General features: G+C 40.0%; 1 protein-coding gene across 7 annotated transcripts in view; it reads right to left on the minus strand.

The window, feature by feature from the left end:
• Positions 1-17,707, minus strand: part of PLD1 (phospholipase D1) — a 218,439-nt gene that overhangs the window by 111,950 nt on the left and 88,782 nt on the right. For 6 of the 7 annotated variants that reach the window (XM_082458924.1, XM_082458923.1, XM_082458925.1 and 3 more), the window contains exons 2-6: positions 7,326-7,490; positions 6,973-7,100; positions 3,041-3,186; positions 2,697-2,802; positions 1,130-1,195 (exon numbers count right to left, since the gene is read on the minus strand). In XM_082458924.1, the coding sequence (XP_082315050.1) occupies positions 1,130-1,195; positions 2,697-2,802; positions 3,041-3,186; positions 6,973-7,100; positions 7,326-7,490 (611 nt within the window). Of the gene's footprint in view, positions 1-1,129; positions 1,196-2,696; positions 2,803-3,040; positions 3,187-6,972; positions 7,101-7,325; positions 7,491-14,357; positions 14,981-17,707 lie in introns of those variants that run through there. The other variant, XM_082458928.1, reaches the window with a different exon arrangement.

A 17,707-nucleotide genomic window follows, 5' to 3' on the forward strand; every position in this document is an offset into this window, starting at 1 on the left:
CTCCGGGATTATGAAACCACAGAAGGTCCTTTAAGTCCATGGAACATCACAGTGCAAGTTGCTGCAGAAGGTGGGCTGTGGCCCGGCCCCAGGTCATTTGTGTGTAAAGGGGACCAGCTAGATGCATGCCCAGCATCCATTAACACACAGGCAGGCAGCAATAGGGCAGCGAGGCACCAAAAAACTCCCAAGAGTCAAGGCACTCTTGCTTCCTCTCCTAAATACAGCAGGCTTCCCTCTTTCTGTTCATGTGTGCATGCCATTCTCTAAACTAGAGGCCGAATCATAACTGCAGCTACTCTGAAGTTCTGCACACATACCATACACACATATTCAACCTCCACAGCAATATGGTTTATACATACACAGGCACAGAATATAATGATGCAGTGCCCTCTCAGTTATCTGAACCTTTGGATAATTGAAGGCTAACCCTTTAACACCACCACCACACCCCTACCCCTGCCCCAGGCCTCAAGGGCCTCTAAGAAGGCGGAGCTCATTGTTTTCTGATGCCTTCTGTAAAGCCCACTTCCTCCTGCTTGCCAGCCACGTGCCTCCCATACTTAAGTTTCTGCAGCTGCTTCCAAGACTCACCACCTCTCCTCTCTTTTCTCTGAATTCTCTAGAGCTTTTTCTCTCCTTAGCTTTTCCCATGCTTCTCACTTACACGTGAAAAGACAAGCCTTTTACGGGCATCACAGGCCAATCAGATCGCAATCATGGTATGCTTTGTATAATCTTTGGGTATTCCACTCTGCTCAACTGTTTTCATCACCTACTACTCAATGTTTTTTCTTCAGCATTAGAAATGCTTTTCGGCATTATTCTGGAAGCCTGAGGAGAGAAGGAGGTTGATTTCCAGATAATCTAGCCTGTAGTGGCATTTGAAGTTCATTTAAATCTATTGTTATAGACATATTAATTAAGTTATATTTGATATTTAAAAAACAGCATCCTCATATACTGGATCCTTGCTGACAAATCAATTTTGGATTCATTTCATTTAGTTTAACCCACGGAACAATGCAGAAGTGAATACAAGCACTTGTGTTAATAAAATGATCCAAAATTTAGCTTTACAGTTTTATAAATTATTTCAAAATTTAAATCACTGAATAGTACTTACTGTTGCATGATAGTTTCTATACATGGGCATTTTTAGTAATTTTGTCAAGTAATCCTCTAGTTGTTTCTGTAATGCAAATATTTTACATTAGAGATATCATCATACTTAGGGGAAAATGTAAACAGTGACAAATGACATGACTGTTCCAGCTTAACTTCTGTAAGTTATTTAATTATTTATTAATGTTTTCATTGGACAAGGAACCCTGAATACATCCCTCTCAGAACATAAAAGTTTCAGATTGCAAAACAGAACTGACATTTATGTGTTAATTTTCTGGTAAAAAGTGAATTAATCTTCTGCCCTATGCAGCACCATATCACTGAATCAGTGCGGGCAGAAGTGTTCCCCATCCTGAGGTTTCTGTTCTACTGTTGTACGTGTCTGTACTTTGTCCTACTTTTCTGAGACTCTAACTGTCCCATCTATAGTTTGGGAATTATATTTACATATATTTAGAACAAGCCACTACAAATTCTTTTTTTATTTTTACTTATTTATTTTAATTGAAGTATAGTCGATTCACAATACTGTGTTAGTTTCAGGTGTACAGCAAAGTGATTCAGTTATACATACATACATACATATCTATTTTTCTCAGATTCTTTTCCCTTATAGGTTATTATAAAATATTGAGTATAGTTCCCTGTGCTATACAGTAGGTTTTTATTGGTTATCTATTTTATGTATAGTAGTGTGTATATGTTAATATACAAACTCTTAATTTATCCCTCCCCCCACTTTTCCCCGTGGTAACCATAAGTTTGTTTTCTACGTCTGTGAGTCTATTTCTGTTTTGTATGTAAGTTCATCTGTATCTTTTTTTTAGATTCCACATATAAGCAATATTATATGATATTTTTCTTTCTCTGGCTTACTTTGCTTAGTATGATATCTCTAAGTCCATCCATGTTGTTGCAAATGGCATTATTTCATTCTTTTTTAAGGCTGAGTAATATTCCATAGTATGTGTATAGCACATCTTTATCCATTCATCTGTCGATGGACATTTAGGTTGCTTGCATGTCTTAGCTATTGTAAATAATGCTGCAATGAACACTGGGGTGCATGTATCTTTTCTAATTATGGTTTTCTCTGGTTATATGCCCAGGAGTGGGACTGCAGGGTCATATGGTAGCTCTATTTTTAGATTTTTTAAGGAACCTCCATATTGTCCATAGTGCCCATAGAAGCCAGTACAAATTCTGAAGCAAACATATGGAAATAGATTATTTTAAAAGAGTAGATCTCAAAGCCCTCAATGATGAGCTCAATCTTGCCTCACAATGAACCCCAAAAGGTTTCTGAGGGGTAGGCAGCTTCCACATAAAGTCACTCCTGACATAGAACACTCTTCCTCTTCTGGGAAAATGCAACCTCCCCAGGGCCAGAGTGGCTTGGGAAAGAAGGGTTACCTAACTAGTTCCAGAAAAGCTAAACCAGCCTGGGTGATGGACCACCAGGTGAGAGAAGTTGCATCCAGGCCCACCTCACCCCTCAGTAGATGCCATGCTTCTATAGCACTGCAGAATTATGTTCAGAACAACAGACGAGCGAAAGGACTCACCCTTCTACCAAAGAACTGTTCTTCTTGGATCATGTTTTCAGATGAACGGGGCAAACTTGGCATCTCTCGAGGCTCTTCTTTGACATTCTGTCTTCTAAATGTGTGTCTAAAACACAGAGACACACACACAGACACACACACACACAATGCCAACATTTATTAGATTATTCTTTGAACCATGACTGTCATAGCATCTTTCAGGAGATAGCTTATTTTTAGAAGAGCCTATCTGATAAAAAAATATTCACCAGCAATGGACTAATTAACCAATAACATGAATAAAGTATTCTTTCAATCCAACTCATATACTGGGATAACTTTATAATTAATTCTGGGACAGTTACCTTCTGGTGGGAATGGGGATTCGGATAAAGGCTTTGTACTTGAGCAGCTCTCTGTGAAATTCTTGGAAGTGCTTGAACTTCCTCTTAACTTGCCATTTAAATTCCCCATGTGTTAATTCAATAGTGTAAAGATTGATGCTTGGTACCTATAGTGATAAATAAAAATGGTTGATAGTTTAGATAACAACAAAAATTCCAAAATCTCTCAATGAACAATAGCTAAGTAATAAGTAACATGGATGTATCTTTAAATCCAGCCTACTTATTCTGTGTAAGTACTGAAGCAAAAAGTTTTCCAAAACGACTGATGACAGAAGTAATATGCTCTTAAATATTCATCTTATGATATATATAAGACAAACTCTGAGTCACAGCAAAGGCAAACCCCCACCAGTCCTATTGTTTCACATACACAGACACACACACACACACCCTTGAAACAAGAAACCAGGTAAAAGAGACAATGAGTGAAAGCCTTAATCAGCCATCAGGGGATTGTCCAAAAGTACAAGCAGTGAACAGACAATGGAGTGGGCGAGAGGGAAGCTGGAGGAAGTGACTTCCATTGTCATTCTTAGCCCACTTCAGCTCTTCACAAAAGACACTAATGCCCTCTCCTTCTGAAATGCCTTGCAAGGTCCATCCTCGTCTATAACGTCTCCCTGTCCTGAAGCAACACCAGTGACTAGGAAGGTACAGGATGATTAGAGGGAAAAAAGCAAAAGATCTTCCTACACACAAAATATTTCCCCAACTACTTAACTGAATGAATTTCCACTTAAAATTTTTAAAATATTTTACTAAAACACAAATATATCTTAGTGACTAGTGAATTATTTCAATCAGAAGAGCTAACAGACCTGGGGGATACAAGTTTTGATTTTGTGGAAAGTGTCAGGAGATGGAGGGATATTTATAAAGCACAGGAGATTGTGGAGAAATTCCCAGGGTGTGTGGAGGATAGGGGAGGGTAGTGGACACTGGACCACCTAGAGGGCACTGGCCCCTGCTGGGAGATTGAGGCGCCACAGGTATTGATAAGTGTTGGGGGTGAAAGAAAGTAAATGCCTCCTACTTTACTAGCTTATCCAGGCTTTGGTGTCAGCAACCCCACGGGTGATTCCCGGGCTGCTGCCAATCATTACTGATGTTTGGTATATTTTGCAAACTTCTAAAGCATGGACCATGCTGTGTAGATGTAGTATATAAAAATGAGCACGAGAATCAATGTAACTTGTGCTCTTAAGCCTGGAATCCAAACATATCGCTGGTAAATATTCAAATCCAGCTCTTGCTTTGCCTCTAGTTGGGATCCATTGACAGTTACTATAACCAGAAGTCGAAAAAACCCAGTTCTGGGGTCTAATATTATATGCTGTCTTTCACCTTGGCCAATATTACAGGCATCATCCTGCATCATGTTTCACAGAGAAGGTTGCAGGAGAACTCAGAGTGGCCAGAAACTCTGCATTCAAGTGAAAAATGCTCAGTTTAAGTCAAGCCAAATAAATAAGAAAAATTATACAAGTTAAACAAGCTGCCCCATATCCTAGGATTATATTCCCAATCTAAGAAAACTGAATACTTAAAAAACATTGCAAATGCCAAGTTTTACCCTTCACACATAAACACAGAATTTTGGACACTAAACTTCTTAGCAATTCTAAGGTAATGTGGGGCAATGGAAACAGCCTGTCCCATCCTTTTTGAAGATTTTAAAGGCTTGCAACCCTGTAATGCAGCCTACCAGCTATGAAGCCTTAGCCAAGCATCACTTCTGTCAGATAATATCCCAGCAGAATTACTGGAATTTTTTTGGAACTGGAATAGTGTGAGAAGTTTTAATAAAAGGACTGCCCATGAAGGTGTGATAAGAGTAAGGAAACCACAGCGTGAGGACAGTTACCTGGGACTCATGAAGGCATCCCCAGTTCCAAAGGGACGAGAGGCAAGACCAGGTGCTGGAGTAGGAAGGAGAGAGCCATGTAAAGAGGCTGCCTTGGGGGGAGGATGCCTTTGGTCAAGGGACACAGCCAGCCCAGGGGGGCCCCAGTCTGGGCTCTCCACTGCCTGAACCCTGCCAGAAGACAAAGGCAAGGAAGCCTTGGGGGGACAGAGCACAGCGTGGAGAAGGGTGGGAGGAGGAGTGGGAGGGGCAAGTGGGAGATCTCCTGCTGGGGAGGCGGGCCGGGGGCGGGGGCAACATATGTCCCTCAGGGTCGTCATGAGAGTGAAAAGAGAAATGCCTAACCATGAACCGGCACACAGAATGCATTCAGTCATTAGAAAAGTATCATTTTTATTTACCTGGAGTCACATTCAAACTGCATGAATTTAGTTCATATTTCTTAGTAAACTAAACACTAAGTAGGATAAGGAAGCTCCTTAGCTTTCCTACACAGACTAAGATTTAAAACAGAACTTGAAATTAATATAATATTGTAAATCAACTATACTTTAAAAATTAGGATCCAAAGGAAGAATTTTAATATATATAAAAAAAGAACAGAACTAAACTCACTTGACTAACAGAAGAGTATGAGCAAAGAGAAGTCCCTGGTTTGGTGGCTTAAATATTTATCTTCATAAATAACATTAGCAGATATCTAGTAATAATAATAATACATAGTATTATACAGTATATACTTGTATAATACAATATATAATATTCTTATATTATACTATGTATCATTATTATTAAATCCTCATAACAAACCTAAAAGGTGTATTCTATGATACCTATTATTCAGATGAGAAAACTGAGAAACAGAGAGTTTAAGTAAATGGCTGAGGATCACAATGCAAAGACAGGAATTAAATCATGTGGTCTGGCTCTGGAGTCTGTGCACTTAACCTCCACATGTTATCACCTCTCAATCTAAATGCTGGTAGGTGAAATAAGAAGGCAAAGGTCATTTTAGAGACATTTCTTGGTAGGTTGTGTTCAGTGGTGCATCAGGGAGATATGGACCCAACTCATAGGAAGAGCCTGAAGGAAAGCTGAATACCGAGGTGGCTGTAAACCAGGAGTCGGGATATGCACAGGTAGGTCAGGACAGAGCGCGAGGCAAAATCATCAGGAAGCGGGCAGCACGGGCCACCCTCCAGAGCCTGCCCCCGGCAGAAAGATTATTCTACACTTCCCCCCGAGGCAGGAGCCAATGGCGGCCTTACTCTGCCGGGGCCAGAGCTTAACCCGAACGGACAAAGGCCACCAGCCTGCATCAATGTTCTCTACCCTCGGACTTGACAAGTGTGAAATCCACTCAGTAACAGAGCAAACACAGCTACCCTAACAGCTTCTCCTAGTCCAATCCCCTTCAAAGGAATGCAGGTTTGCTTGATGAAAACTCTACTCCCAATGCCTTTCCAGAGCTTAAAGAGAAAATGTGAGTGAAGCTTAAGGGATGGTGTTAGGAACAAGTCAGAGGGGCAGAGTATGCCAGCAGAATTCTCTCAGCAGCACTTCTGGGCAATGGCACTGGCCAGTGCAGCCTCTTGGCTTTGTTTCTTTCAAGAGCCAGGTAGTATCATTATTTTCTTGCTGAACAAGCATTAGGAAAGCTAAACTTTTCCTTGGCTTATATCTGGCATTCTAGGTGGAAGAGCAATGCCTCATGAGTCCACATTGAACAGAAAACTGGGGAGAGAGGAGGACGAGGAGAGGCACTTCGCAATTTATTAAACTTATAATCTGCCTTAAGTGCCTTTTTAAAAAAGCATTTTCCAGAATGGGGAAACAGATGTATAAGAATAAAGACTAAATGAGAAGGATGCAAAAACTTGAGAGGTGATGAGCCCTCAGAAGTGATAAACAAAAACACAAACCGAAAGTTGAAAGCATAGTCATAGCTAGGAGGAAGGAGTATACAAGTCAATGTGTTAAATCGTATATATTGACAAATACAAGTTGAGTCCATAAATGCTCTGACCCTTTTTGTAGATGTTAAGCGCTCCACTTCCAGAACTTGAACTTTTATTGGACAGCCGGAGAGATACGTCTGTGTGTTAGGCTCCTTAAATCCTTGAGTCTTATAAATAGCAGAGAAAGGGATATACACTAAAAAATAAATAAGTAAACAAAGTTATTGCAAGAATACAATGATATTAGCATAACTTGCCTTTTACAGGCATCTTTTTTAAGAATCATAACGTGCGACACCAAGAGAACAGCTAATGAAAATGAGCCCAGGATGATCAATCATCTGCTGGTTATTTCAAATCTGTGCTCTGCCAAGCAACCCTGATGAACTCTCTTCTCCTCGCTCAGACCATCAGCCTTTACCTTCCTGTATCCTGGGATCGCTGGGAGACACATCGTAGTCCACCTCCTCTCCCTCAAAGTGGAGCTCCCGCGTGTCCAGATTTTCTATCAAATTACTCATGTCAGCAGCGATTTTCTGCAGTGCAGAGGTATTTACTCTTGGCTCCTCTTTCAGTGACATGTTGGCTTGAGACAGGGTAAAAGCAAAGGAAAGAAGAAAAGGGTTACTAGACTTATTATTTTGGTCAAATAGAAAAAAGAGCGAAATAATGCCATTTGCAGTGACATGGATGGACCTAGAGATTGTCACACTGAGTGAAGTAAGTCAGACAGAGCAAGACAAACACATGATATTGCTAATATGTGGAATCTAAAAAAATGGTACAAATGAACTCATTTACAAAACAGAAATAGAGTCACAGATGTAGGAAACATACTTATGGCTACCAAGGGGGAAAAGGGGAGGGAAGGGATAAATTGGGAGATTGGGATTGACGTATACACACTACTATGTATAAAATAGATAACTAATAAGGACTTACTGTATAGCACAGGGAACTCTACTCAATACTCTGTAACGACCTATATGGGAATAGAATCTAAAAAAGAGTGGCTATATGTATATGTATAACTGATTCACTTTGCTAAACACCTGAAACTAACACAGCATTGTAAATCAACTATACTCCAATAAAGATTAATTTTTAAAAAACCCAAAAACCCTATTTTACTATTTAAATCCAGGCTTAGGTATAGCATAAGGAAACAAGTCAACTAGCTCTATGTGAGCCCCCGTTACCTCAAACAACCTTTTAATTTATTTTCCAGTTTAACATTTAAAGGATTCCTAGCTTGTAAATTAAATTGGAATGAGATACTTACTTGTATCTCAAGTAAGAAAACAAGCAAGAAAAAGACACACCACATTGACTAAATGCCAATATTATCTTTCATCCGATTTTATTAACTTGGGTAAGTGAGGAGAGATTCAAGGTAGATTGGTTTGGGAATTGTTATTCAGAGAAAAGGAATTGATTCTTGACTCTAACAAATACATGGAAAGAAAGAATACCAGCTAAAATGAGCAACTTTTAATATATTCTACAGAAAATTTAGGGTATTTTACAATAATTTCAAGATGCAGATTTAAAAAGTATATTTATGTAGCACAACCTTTCTACATTTCCCCTATAGGTGATATCCCCAGCAAAGCGTATACTATCTTTTTGAGATATGAGATTTGGCCATGACTTTACGTGAGTTATAGTGATGTACCTGTCCTGGAAGGTAACCAATTAGTATACCTATTCTGAAAGATACCAGAAGTGCAAGAACTACACTTCTCTCCTTTTTTAGGAAAACTGGTTCTATTTCATTCCAACATTTAATAACACAGGTCATTGCACATCAGAACCCAGGAAAGAAGAGTCCACAGAGATTTTATTTTTCATTTAAAATACCAAGATTTAAGCCTTGAACGCTGTCACTGGAGTTGGCTGAAAAATCGGTACTGGCTGAAATAAACTCTCCGTTACAACCAGACCCAAAAATGCGAGGGCTTCCGTACCAGTAACTCCTCCACGTACGTTCATTTATTACTGCAAATCACAAACATTTACAGAGCATCCACCACCTACTCACTATGAGATGGAATGAGTGAATATGTAAAGACACTGGTTCCCGCGATTAAGGAGTCCCTGATGGAGGTGATGGAGATAAGCTACATGACCCCAAATTCATCCCTGGCCTCCTCCACGGTCTTGGCCTTCCTGAGAATGGCATGTGCTGAGCGGAAGACACTTAGCTGGGTTCTCTCCTACAGGTGCTATCAAGAAGCAGGGGTGGGCTGGTCTCTGTGAGAAATGCTAGGACAGAGTCTTGGGCAGACTTGGGGAGCCCTATTGTAACTCAACAAGTCTCTCAAACCTATACTAACATGTGTGGTAGAAAGAGAAATTGTATGGAAATACAAAGACGGGAGTAGAGGAGGGAGGTTCTGGTTTGGCCAGGCATGTAAAATCAATATGTCTAACTTCTCTGTGAACTGTATCGTCAATCACGTTTCCTCCCCCATGTTGGCTCTAAGGAAGCTTGGAGACAAATTTGTGGCCTCCTCTTAGCAAAATATAGGACTAGCCTCGCCTATATCACTTCCCTTCAACTTTCTCTCCCACTTCTAATTCATTTTATAATAACAGCTAATGTGTACTGATTGCTTACTGTCACCTGGCTTGGTGATAGACCTTTATATACCTTATCACATTTATCATCAATAATAAATCTATGGGGCTTCCCTGGTGGCGCAGTGGTTGAGAATCTGCCTGCCAATGCAGGGGACACAGGTTCGAGCCCTGGTCTGGGAAGATCCCACATGCCGTGGAGCAACTAGGCCCATGAGCCACAATTACTGAGCCTGTGCGTCTGGAGCCTGTGCTCCGCCACAAGAGAGGCCGCGATAGTGAGAGGCCCGCGCACCGTGATGAAGAGTGGCCCCCACTTGCCGCAACTAGAGAAAGCCCTAGCGCAGAAACGAAGACCCAACACAGCCATAAGTAAGTAAGTAAATAAATAAATAAACAAATAGTGCAATAAATAAATAAATCTATGAAGGTTTGTTATATCCATTTTGAAGAAGACAGGGCTTGTCATCCCCTCTTTATAGATAAGGAAACTGAAGCATGGAGAGATCAGGTAATTTGATGAATACTTTGGACAATCTGCCCAAGGTCACACAACTAGTAAGTGATGGAGAAGGGATTTGAAACCAGGTCTCTCTGACCCAAAAGATGATGTTCTTAACCATGGTCTTTATCTTCTGTATATTTTTTGTAGATATGTAAGTGCCCCTAGAATAGATGGAAGTTTTAGTAAAACCAGTGCCCTTGAGCAAGTCCCTTTAGAAGCTGACTCAAATGCAAAGAAAAAGAAATGAATTCTTGCAGCTCAGCCGTTTAAACTCAGGGCTCTGGTTTCCTCCTCTATAAATTAAGGAGGCTGAGCCATTTCATCTCTAGGGTCCCTTTAACACTAAAACACTAAATGTAAATAAAAGATGCTATAAATTGTTCAGCTTCCCCTTATAATGTAATCAATTTAACCCTTCTCCTATCCCAAGAAATTAACTGAAGTAGTTTTTCATATGAATTCATATTTATGGATTCATTCTCATGGAGCCATTGCCATAATTAAAACATTTATTTCCTTCCCTCTCAGTTCAACAAATACTTATTAGATGCCAACTGTGAGCCAGGGTTTACTTTATTTAAAATAAGGTAATGAAAAACTTAGAGGAAATGAAACAAGGAAAAACAAGTAAGAAATTACATCATGTCATTGCTACTTGTGAATTTGTCAAGACGTTAGGTATTTTCCATTGATTAAACAGTCTAATGGCTAACTCAGTTAACTTTCTCAGCATAGCAAAGGAAAACAAGGGTTACTCCAAATGACTTTCCTTTTGGACTGAGTGTTAATGTTAAAAATGCATGTTGGGGCTTCCCTGGTGGCAAAGTGGTTGAGAGTCTGCCTGCCAATGCAGGGCACACGGGTTCGAGCCCTGGTCTGGGAAGATCCCACATGCCGCGGAGCAGCTAGGCCCGTGAGCCACAATTACTGAGCCTGCGCGTCTGGAGCCTGCGCTCCACAACAAGAGAGGCCACGATAGTGAGAGGCCCGCACACCGCGATGAAGAGTGGCCCCCACTTGCCACAACTAGAGAAAGCCCTCGCACAGAAGTGAAGACCCAACACGTCCAAAAATAAATAAATAAATAAATTTTTTTAAAAAAATGCACGTTGAATTTAAGATATACAGAGAACAGAGTAATTTACACATTGCAAGCTAATTGGAATAAATAGTACAGAGTCATTGGGTCAAGCTAAAAAAAAAAAATCCTATTTCAGATCAGGAGAACAGAAGGATATAAATTTGTGAAAAGCTTAAGGAAGAGTGAGAAAAGAAACAGAAAGGAATCCTCTTATCATTTATCCTCAAGTGTTTACTATGTGCTAAGCACCATTTGAGCTCAGTTATGTTATTTAGTACCCACAATGATTCTACTTGGTATTTATGATTATTCTGAATTATCTACATTCAAAACTTTGATTATTTAGTTAAATAACTTATCCAAGGTCACTCCAGTTGTGTCAGTGTTGAATTTATAAAGCAGATTTGTCTGGCTCTGAAATCTCATGGACTTGGTTATAGAGGTTCGTAATTATTGATTTTATTTCGTGGGCTTGGATGTCTATAAATTGATCATTTATATGAAGTTGAAGTTCCATAACAACAGATCCCTTTGAAGGCATCCTACTGGCTCCACTGTCATTACAATTACGGAAACAACATATCCTGACAGCATCCTAAACTTTATCTTAGCCTTTTATTTTTATGGTTCATAATATTTTATAAGGTTACATGGAATTTCAGTTGACCCAAAGGCTTTGCAGATTTGTTTATGCTTTTGTGAAGACCTTACCATTTTTATTAATGGGAAATGAACCAAATTATTTGTCCATCACTGCCTTCACTTGAGTGCATGGTGGCTTTGTGTTGACTTTTCATCCAACAAGTGTATTGCTGGTTTCATTCTTGAATATGAAGCTGTAAGGCCACCAACACTCTTATGTTGTCAAATCATAATTTATTAGTCCATGTTTTCTTTCATCTAAAATAATCTATAATGGTCGGTGAGCAGCTGTCACAGTTACAGCCTATCTTAACCAGCAATGGGATAAGGCCCTTCAGTGTTTACGCTTGAGATAGTGTAATTGATTTTGCTACCTCCTTATAAAATTATACTGCAAGATCATTATCTCTTTTGGTACCAAGTAGAGATGGTGCCCATGGAGCGATAACAGCAGCTGTGTTTTATTTCTATTTGCATCTGTATCCGGGAAGTAAATACACTTTTTTTTTCTGGGGTTAAATACTAGAATTAAAATTCTTTGCAGGGAATATTTAATTACCTCCAGTTATTTACTGGTGAAATCAGAGAAATTTAGAATTTTCTTCCGATCTTAATTTTCAACATGATTGGGAAGCAGAACATCAAAGGGAGCAGATATTTTCCTCCCCAGATACATGCATAAACATTGCCTTAGCCAAAATACAAGAATAATAATATCAACTATAACTATTAACATTAAAATAAACATTAACATTAGCTAATATTTGCTGAATATGTACTATCTGCCAGGCACTATACAAAGAGATTAATCGCATGATCTCATTGACTCCTCACAGCAACCTTAGGAGCTGGGTCTGACTGTTACCTCCATTTTCAAGATGAGAGGTTTAGAGAGGGTGGGCAACTTGTCCAGGGCCACATGGCTAGAAGTGATAGAGTTGGACCTGACCCTGCTTGATCTGACTCCAAAGTCCAGCTCTTTAACCAGCCAGAGGTGGAACTGGGGGTGGCAGGAGGGATGGACACTTTTACTTCTTACTTCACATAGTCTTAGAATAAAACAATTCAAAAAGGAACAATAATAACAAAACAAAACCCTCAACTTTCATTTTGTGAAGATGACTGTGATTTACTTCTTGCTTCCCTTTCTAACATAAGTTAGAAAGTTTCCCCCATATTTTTTTCAATATGTGATGTTTGTTTACCAAGGGAAATAAATGCAATGGATTTCTAAACCAAAAATCATCATAATGTATGAATATGAAATGAATTATAATTAGATCATTTAAAACCAAACTGAGTCATGGGAATTTCTTGTCTTCCCATTTTTCATTTTGATGAAATTAATTGGCAGATCCATACTACATAATCTCCCCCAAACATATTATACAGCAGTGATTTGTACAGAACTGATTTGATGCTCCCTGAAAGGCAAAAATCATAAATGTGTTTTCAAGTACTAAACTCAATCTCCAGTGACATAGTAAGCCTTGGATAATTATTTTTGGAGTTCAGCTGACTTTGAATAAAGTAAATGATATTATCATATTTTACATTCCAGTTTATATATTTTGAGAAAGTAACATATCAAAAAAAAAAAACCGACTCAATGTTTACTTGGATCTTTGAATTTTTTAAAGAGAACATCGGTTCCACAAATATCGCTGGAGGGCTTATCATGAGCCTTGAATAGATAATTAAATGTCATCGGTGTAGAGGACGGGTCAGATGACCTAAGTTCATTCTTTCCTTATTATCAGCGTAACCTGGGCAACTAAAAGCCTCCAGGGTTTCTCCTCTGTAAAATGCAAACAGGACAGACTTGCTATTACTTATATGGTTCCAAGAGATAGACGTTTAATTCCCAAACACTACCGTCCTTTTGAGCTTCATATCTAATTTGGTCTTGAAGCCCCCAGAGCCCAGCAATCTCCCACTTTCTCATCCTTCTTTCTTGGTTTCACACCAAAGCCCCCATTTGGCCTAGCACTGACTCTGCTTTTCTCCCTGGGGTGTCGAGACTGGAGACGACAGTGCTAAATAAACTGGACTCCCTGTGTCCACAGAACAGGAGTTGGAAATCATGCTCTCTGTCTTCCCCTAGCTAAAAATAAAGCCGAATCTACAATTACAAAAGCAATTTTGAGCATGAAAATCATTTCTCAGTTCTCATGATTTTCTCTAAATCCTCTGACCTCCTTGGATGGCCTCTGTTCTCTGCCATAAGCTTTCTTAGTCATTTCCCTTGACGTGTTCTGGGGTTAAATATTACCCTCTTTGCAATAGTATCAGCTTCTTCTAGCTCATCTCAGTCATATCTTCGAATTCAAACAGATATTTCATTTCCAGAGGCAAATACAAGTGTTAAGAGAAACTGATGTCTGTTTCAAATATGAATGGATAGGAAAATATTATGTCACTTATTGAGTACCTACTCTGAGCCAAGCACTGAAGGCACATTACATGTATCACTTCTAAGCCTCAGGACAATCTCGTTTAGAATCAAAGGCACGGAGCCACAGCAGCTTACTGAGCCTACACAGCTGTGAGTGGTGGGGCTGGTCCCAGTGCACGGGCTGCCCCCGGAAGGCTCCCTGGCCTCTGCCGCTGGCTCAGCGGAGACCCCCCATCGCCGCCACTCTCACCTCTTCTCCTAATGCCACCAAAACATCTTGCCTTCCTCCCGGCTGAGGGCAGGGCTTCAGCATAGTGTCCAGGGTGCGACCCAGCAGGAGCTCTCACGGCTCCAGCAACCCAGCCCCACCCACCTCTGGCCAGACTGACAGAAGGACTGGCTCACCCTGAGGCTTCTGAGGAAGTTCAGCACCAGGGGCTGGAACCTGGCTTCCTCAGGAGTTGTGTGCGTGTGTCGGGGGCAGGGAGAAAGAGGGGGGCGAGGGGAGCGTGGGGAATCAAGCCACACGACCTGTGAGCATGGAAGACGTACCCCTGTCCCCTCTCCTCGCCTGCCTGTGCTGAGCACACTGGTCCCACACAGCCAATCTGGAAGCTGTCCTGTGCGACCAAGCCACTGTCTGATTTTTGGCCGGCCAGGTAATGCACCACCGCCCATGCTTTCCTGCCTCTCTTCTCTTCTCCCCTCCCTCTTGCTGCTCTCAGTAAAGCCTACCTTAGCTCAGGTTCTATTATCCAGGAAACGTGGGCTCGGACAGTGTTAGAACCAGCATGAACCACTGAGCCATCTCCCCTCTTGCAGAAGTCCATTTTGTGCTGAAGTTAATAGTAATAATAAAAAGTAATAGTAATGGTAATAATAAAAAGTAAACTTGAATAGTGCTTACCATGTTCCAGGCAGTGATACAGGTGCTTTGCATGCATTAACTCAATCTGCCCTCACAAAGGCCCTTTGGAGAGGGTGCTATTTTTATCCCCTTTTTTATAGACAAGGAAACTGAGGACACAGACAGCTTAAGTGACTTGCTCAAGGTCACACAGCAATCTGATGGCAGTCAGCCTGGTTTGCTCCTATTTTTGCCATACTAACCTGGACTTTAGTACTCAGTTTCCTCATTTAAAACTGAAATTAACAAGCAACTATCTGTGTTTAGGACTTTACAACAAATACATTATTGTAAGGAAATCTCCTCTTTCAGCACCACTAAATGTCAGAGAAAACAACACATTCTAAGCAACCCCAACCAGGAAATTAAAACCTAGCCCAAATGCAAAGGGTATTTTAGGTGATGATTCTCAACCAATATCTAAGTAAGATTTCTTCCTGCCTCTATAGATCACAATGCACATATCAACATTTGTACTGAAGAGAAAAGATAAGAAGGGCCCTCTTGACCCCAAAGTTTGTTAATAAGTTTATTAGATATGATGAGTGAGAGACTTTGTACAGCCACTAAATTGACTTAAATCCAATAAGGATCCCAAAGGAAAAATTCTTCTTTATGAAAAGAAAGATAGGGTAGGGGGAAGGGTAAGCTGAGACGAAGTGAGAGAGTGGCATGGACTTATGTATACTACCAAATGTAAAATAGATAGCTAGCGGGATAGCAGCTGCATAGCACAGGGAGATCAGCTCGGTGCTTTGTGACCACCTAGAGGGGTGGGATAGGGAGGGCAGGAGGGGACACAAGAGGGAGGGGATATGGGGATATATGTATACATATAGCTGATTCACTTTGTTATACAGCAGAAACTAATACACCATTCTAAAGCAATTGTACTCCAATAAAGATGTTAAAAAAAATAAAAATAAAAAAAGGAAGATAACTAACATTGCTATACACTGCAATCAGACTTCTAAAAATAATATCCTTCAGTGTTAAATGAGTACTCAATTTTTTATGGCCAAGAATAGAATATGCATGCATCGTGATGGGTCTTTAGGAGAGGAAGCTAACTGCACTTAAATTTATAGAAACACTCTTTATTCTGGCTAACAAATTATGCTAAGTGATAGAAACATTTTTCTTACTAAGGGAGATTTACAACACCGATGATTCAGTAGGTGAGCAATATATGAACAAGATAAATATTTTTCCAGGATAACCTCTATTAAAATGACTTTAAGAAAAAATTTCTTTCACTGGCTCAGAATAGTAAATAAAGATCTTTTTATTGAGCACAATGTTGCTTTTGATAAGAACACATGTTGATCAAGAATCTATAGATAGGATTTCCCTGGTGGCGCAGTGGTTAAGAATCTACCTGCCAAAGCAGGGGACGGGGTTCGAGCCCTGGTCCGGGAAGATCCCATGTGCCGCGGAGCAACTAAGCCGGTGCGCCACAACTACTGAAGCCTGCGCGCCTAGAGCCTGTGCTCCACAACGAGAGAAGCCACCGCAGTGAGAAGCCCACGCACCGCAAGGAAGAGTAGCCCCTGCTCCCCACAACTAGAGAAAGCCCGTGTACAGCAATGAAGACCCAACGCAGCCAAAAATAAATAAATAAATAAATTTATAAAGAAAAAGAATTTACAGATATTAATTCAAGGGTTTTAATATAATCATTTCTACTCTTGCTTCTTTTTTTCTTAAAACTGTTCTTCGCATCTTATGATGGCCATCCCATTTAACTAGAAGAAACTGTGTTCTCACATATAGACTTTATCATTAAAATTCTGTCCAGCTGTGTAAAATTCTATGATTCCTGTTTTTCACTGTCCTCCAAAGGAATTGGCAAACAACCTCCATTAGTGTGAGTTTAGGCAGCACAGAAAGTATGTTCACTGATAACCCATGAATTTCACCTATGAAAAGAATGTAGCTGGCAAACATACATGTGTAAACTCCAGACATTGCTCCAGTGCCAAAGAGCTCTCAAATTTTGCCTTGACTGCTGGTAAAGACAGCAAAATCTGAATTTTTTACTCATCTATATAATTACCAAAAAAATTTGTTGAGACAGCAGAGTACCATGGAAGGTATGTGATTTGTGAGTCAAACAGCTTGAATTCTGATTCTCTTTATGCTGAAACAAGTTACTTATAGCTCTTTAAAGTCTCTGTTCTAATGTGTAAAGTGGAGGCAATACTATTAAAGTAAGGAATTGTAAGAATTTAAGTGATATAAAGTGAGTAGCTTAGAGCTTGGGCTATAGTAGATGTTGAAATCATGTCAGTTCCTTCTACACTGTTAGCTATTCTAAGAGCTACAAGTCCTCTGTCCAAAGTCCATGTATCAATATCAGAACTCAGTCCCCTCTTGAGTACAGCAGTTAGCAGCCAGAGTAGTATTCTGGGGGTGGTCTATTTGTTTCCCACTATAGAAAACACTGCTGCAAATGTCTGAAAACAAAATGGATTAAGCTAATGCAGGTGCCCATTTCCCACTACAAACATGGAACTGCTGAAAAAACTGTAATCATTTTTTGAAAATACTTAGTCAAGGATAAAAACAGAGGTAGCAGCAACAAAAACAATAATGAGGGAATGCTTCCAGCTTCCAAGAGTAAAGAAATAAAGTCAGATGGGTATACTAGAACTAAAGCTAAAGGGACCCAAAGGGCTTTTTTTTTTTTTTTT

The sequence above is a fragment of the Balaenoptera physalus genome (assembly GCF_965194825.1).
Source record: "Balaenoptera physalus genome assembly, chromosome: 4".
Classification (NCBI taxonomy): Eukaryota; Metazoa; Chordata; class Mammalia; order Artiodactyla; family Balaenopteridae; genus Balaenoptera; species Balaenoptera physalus.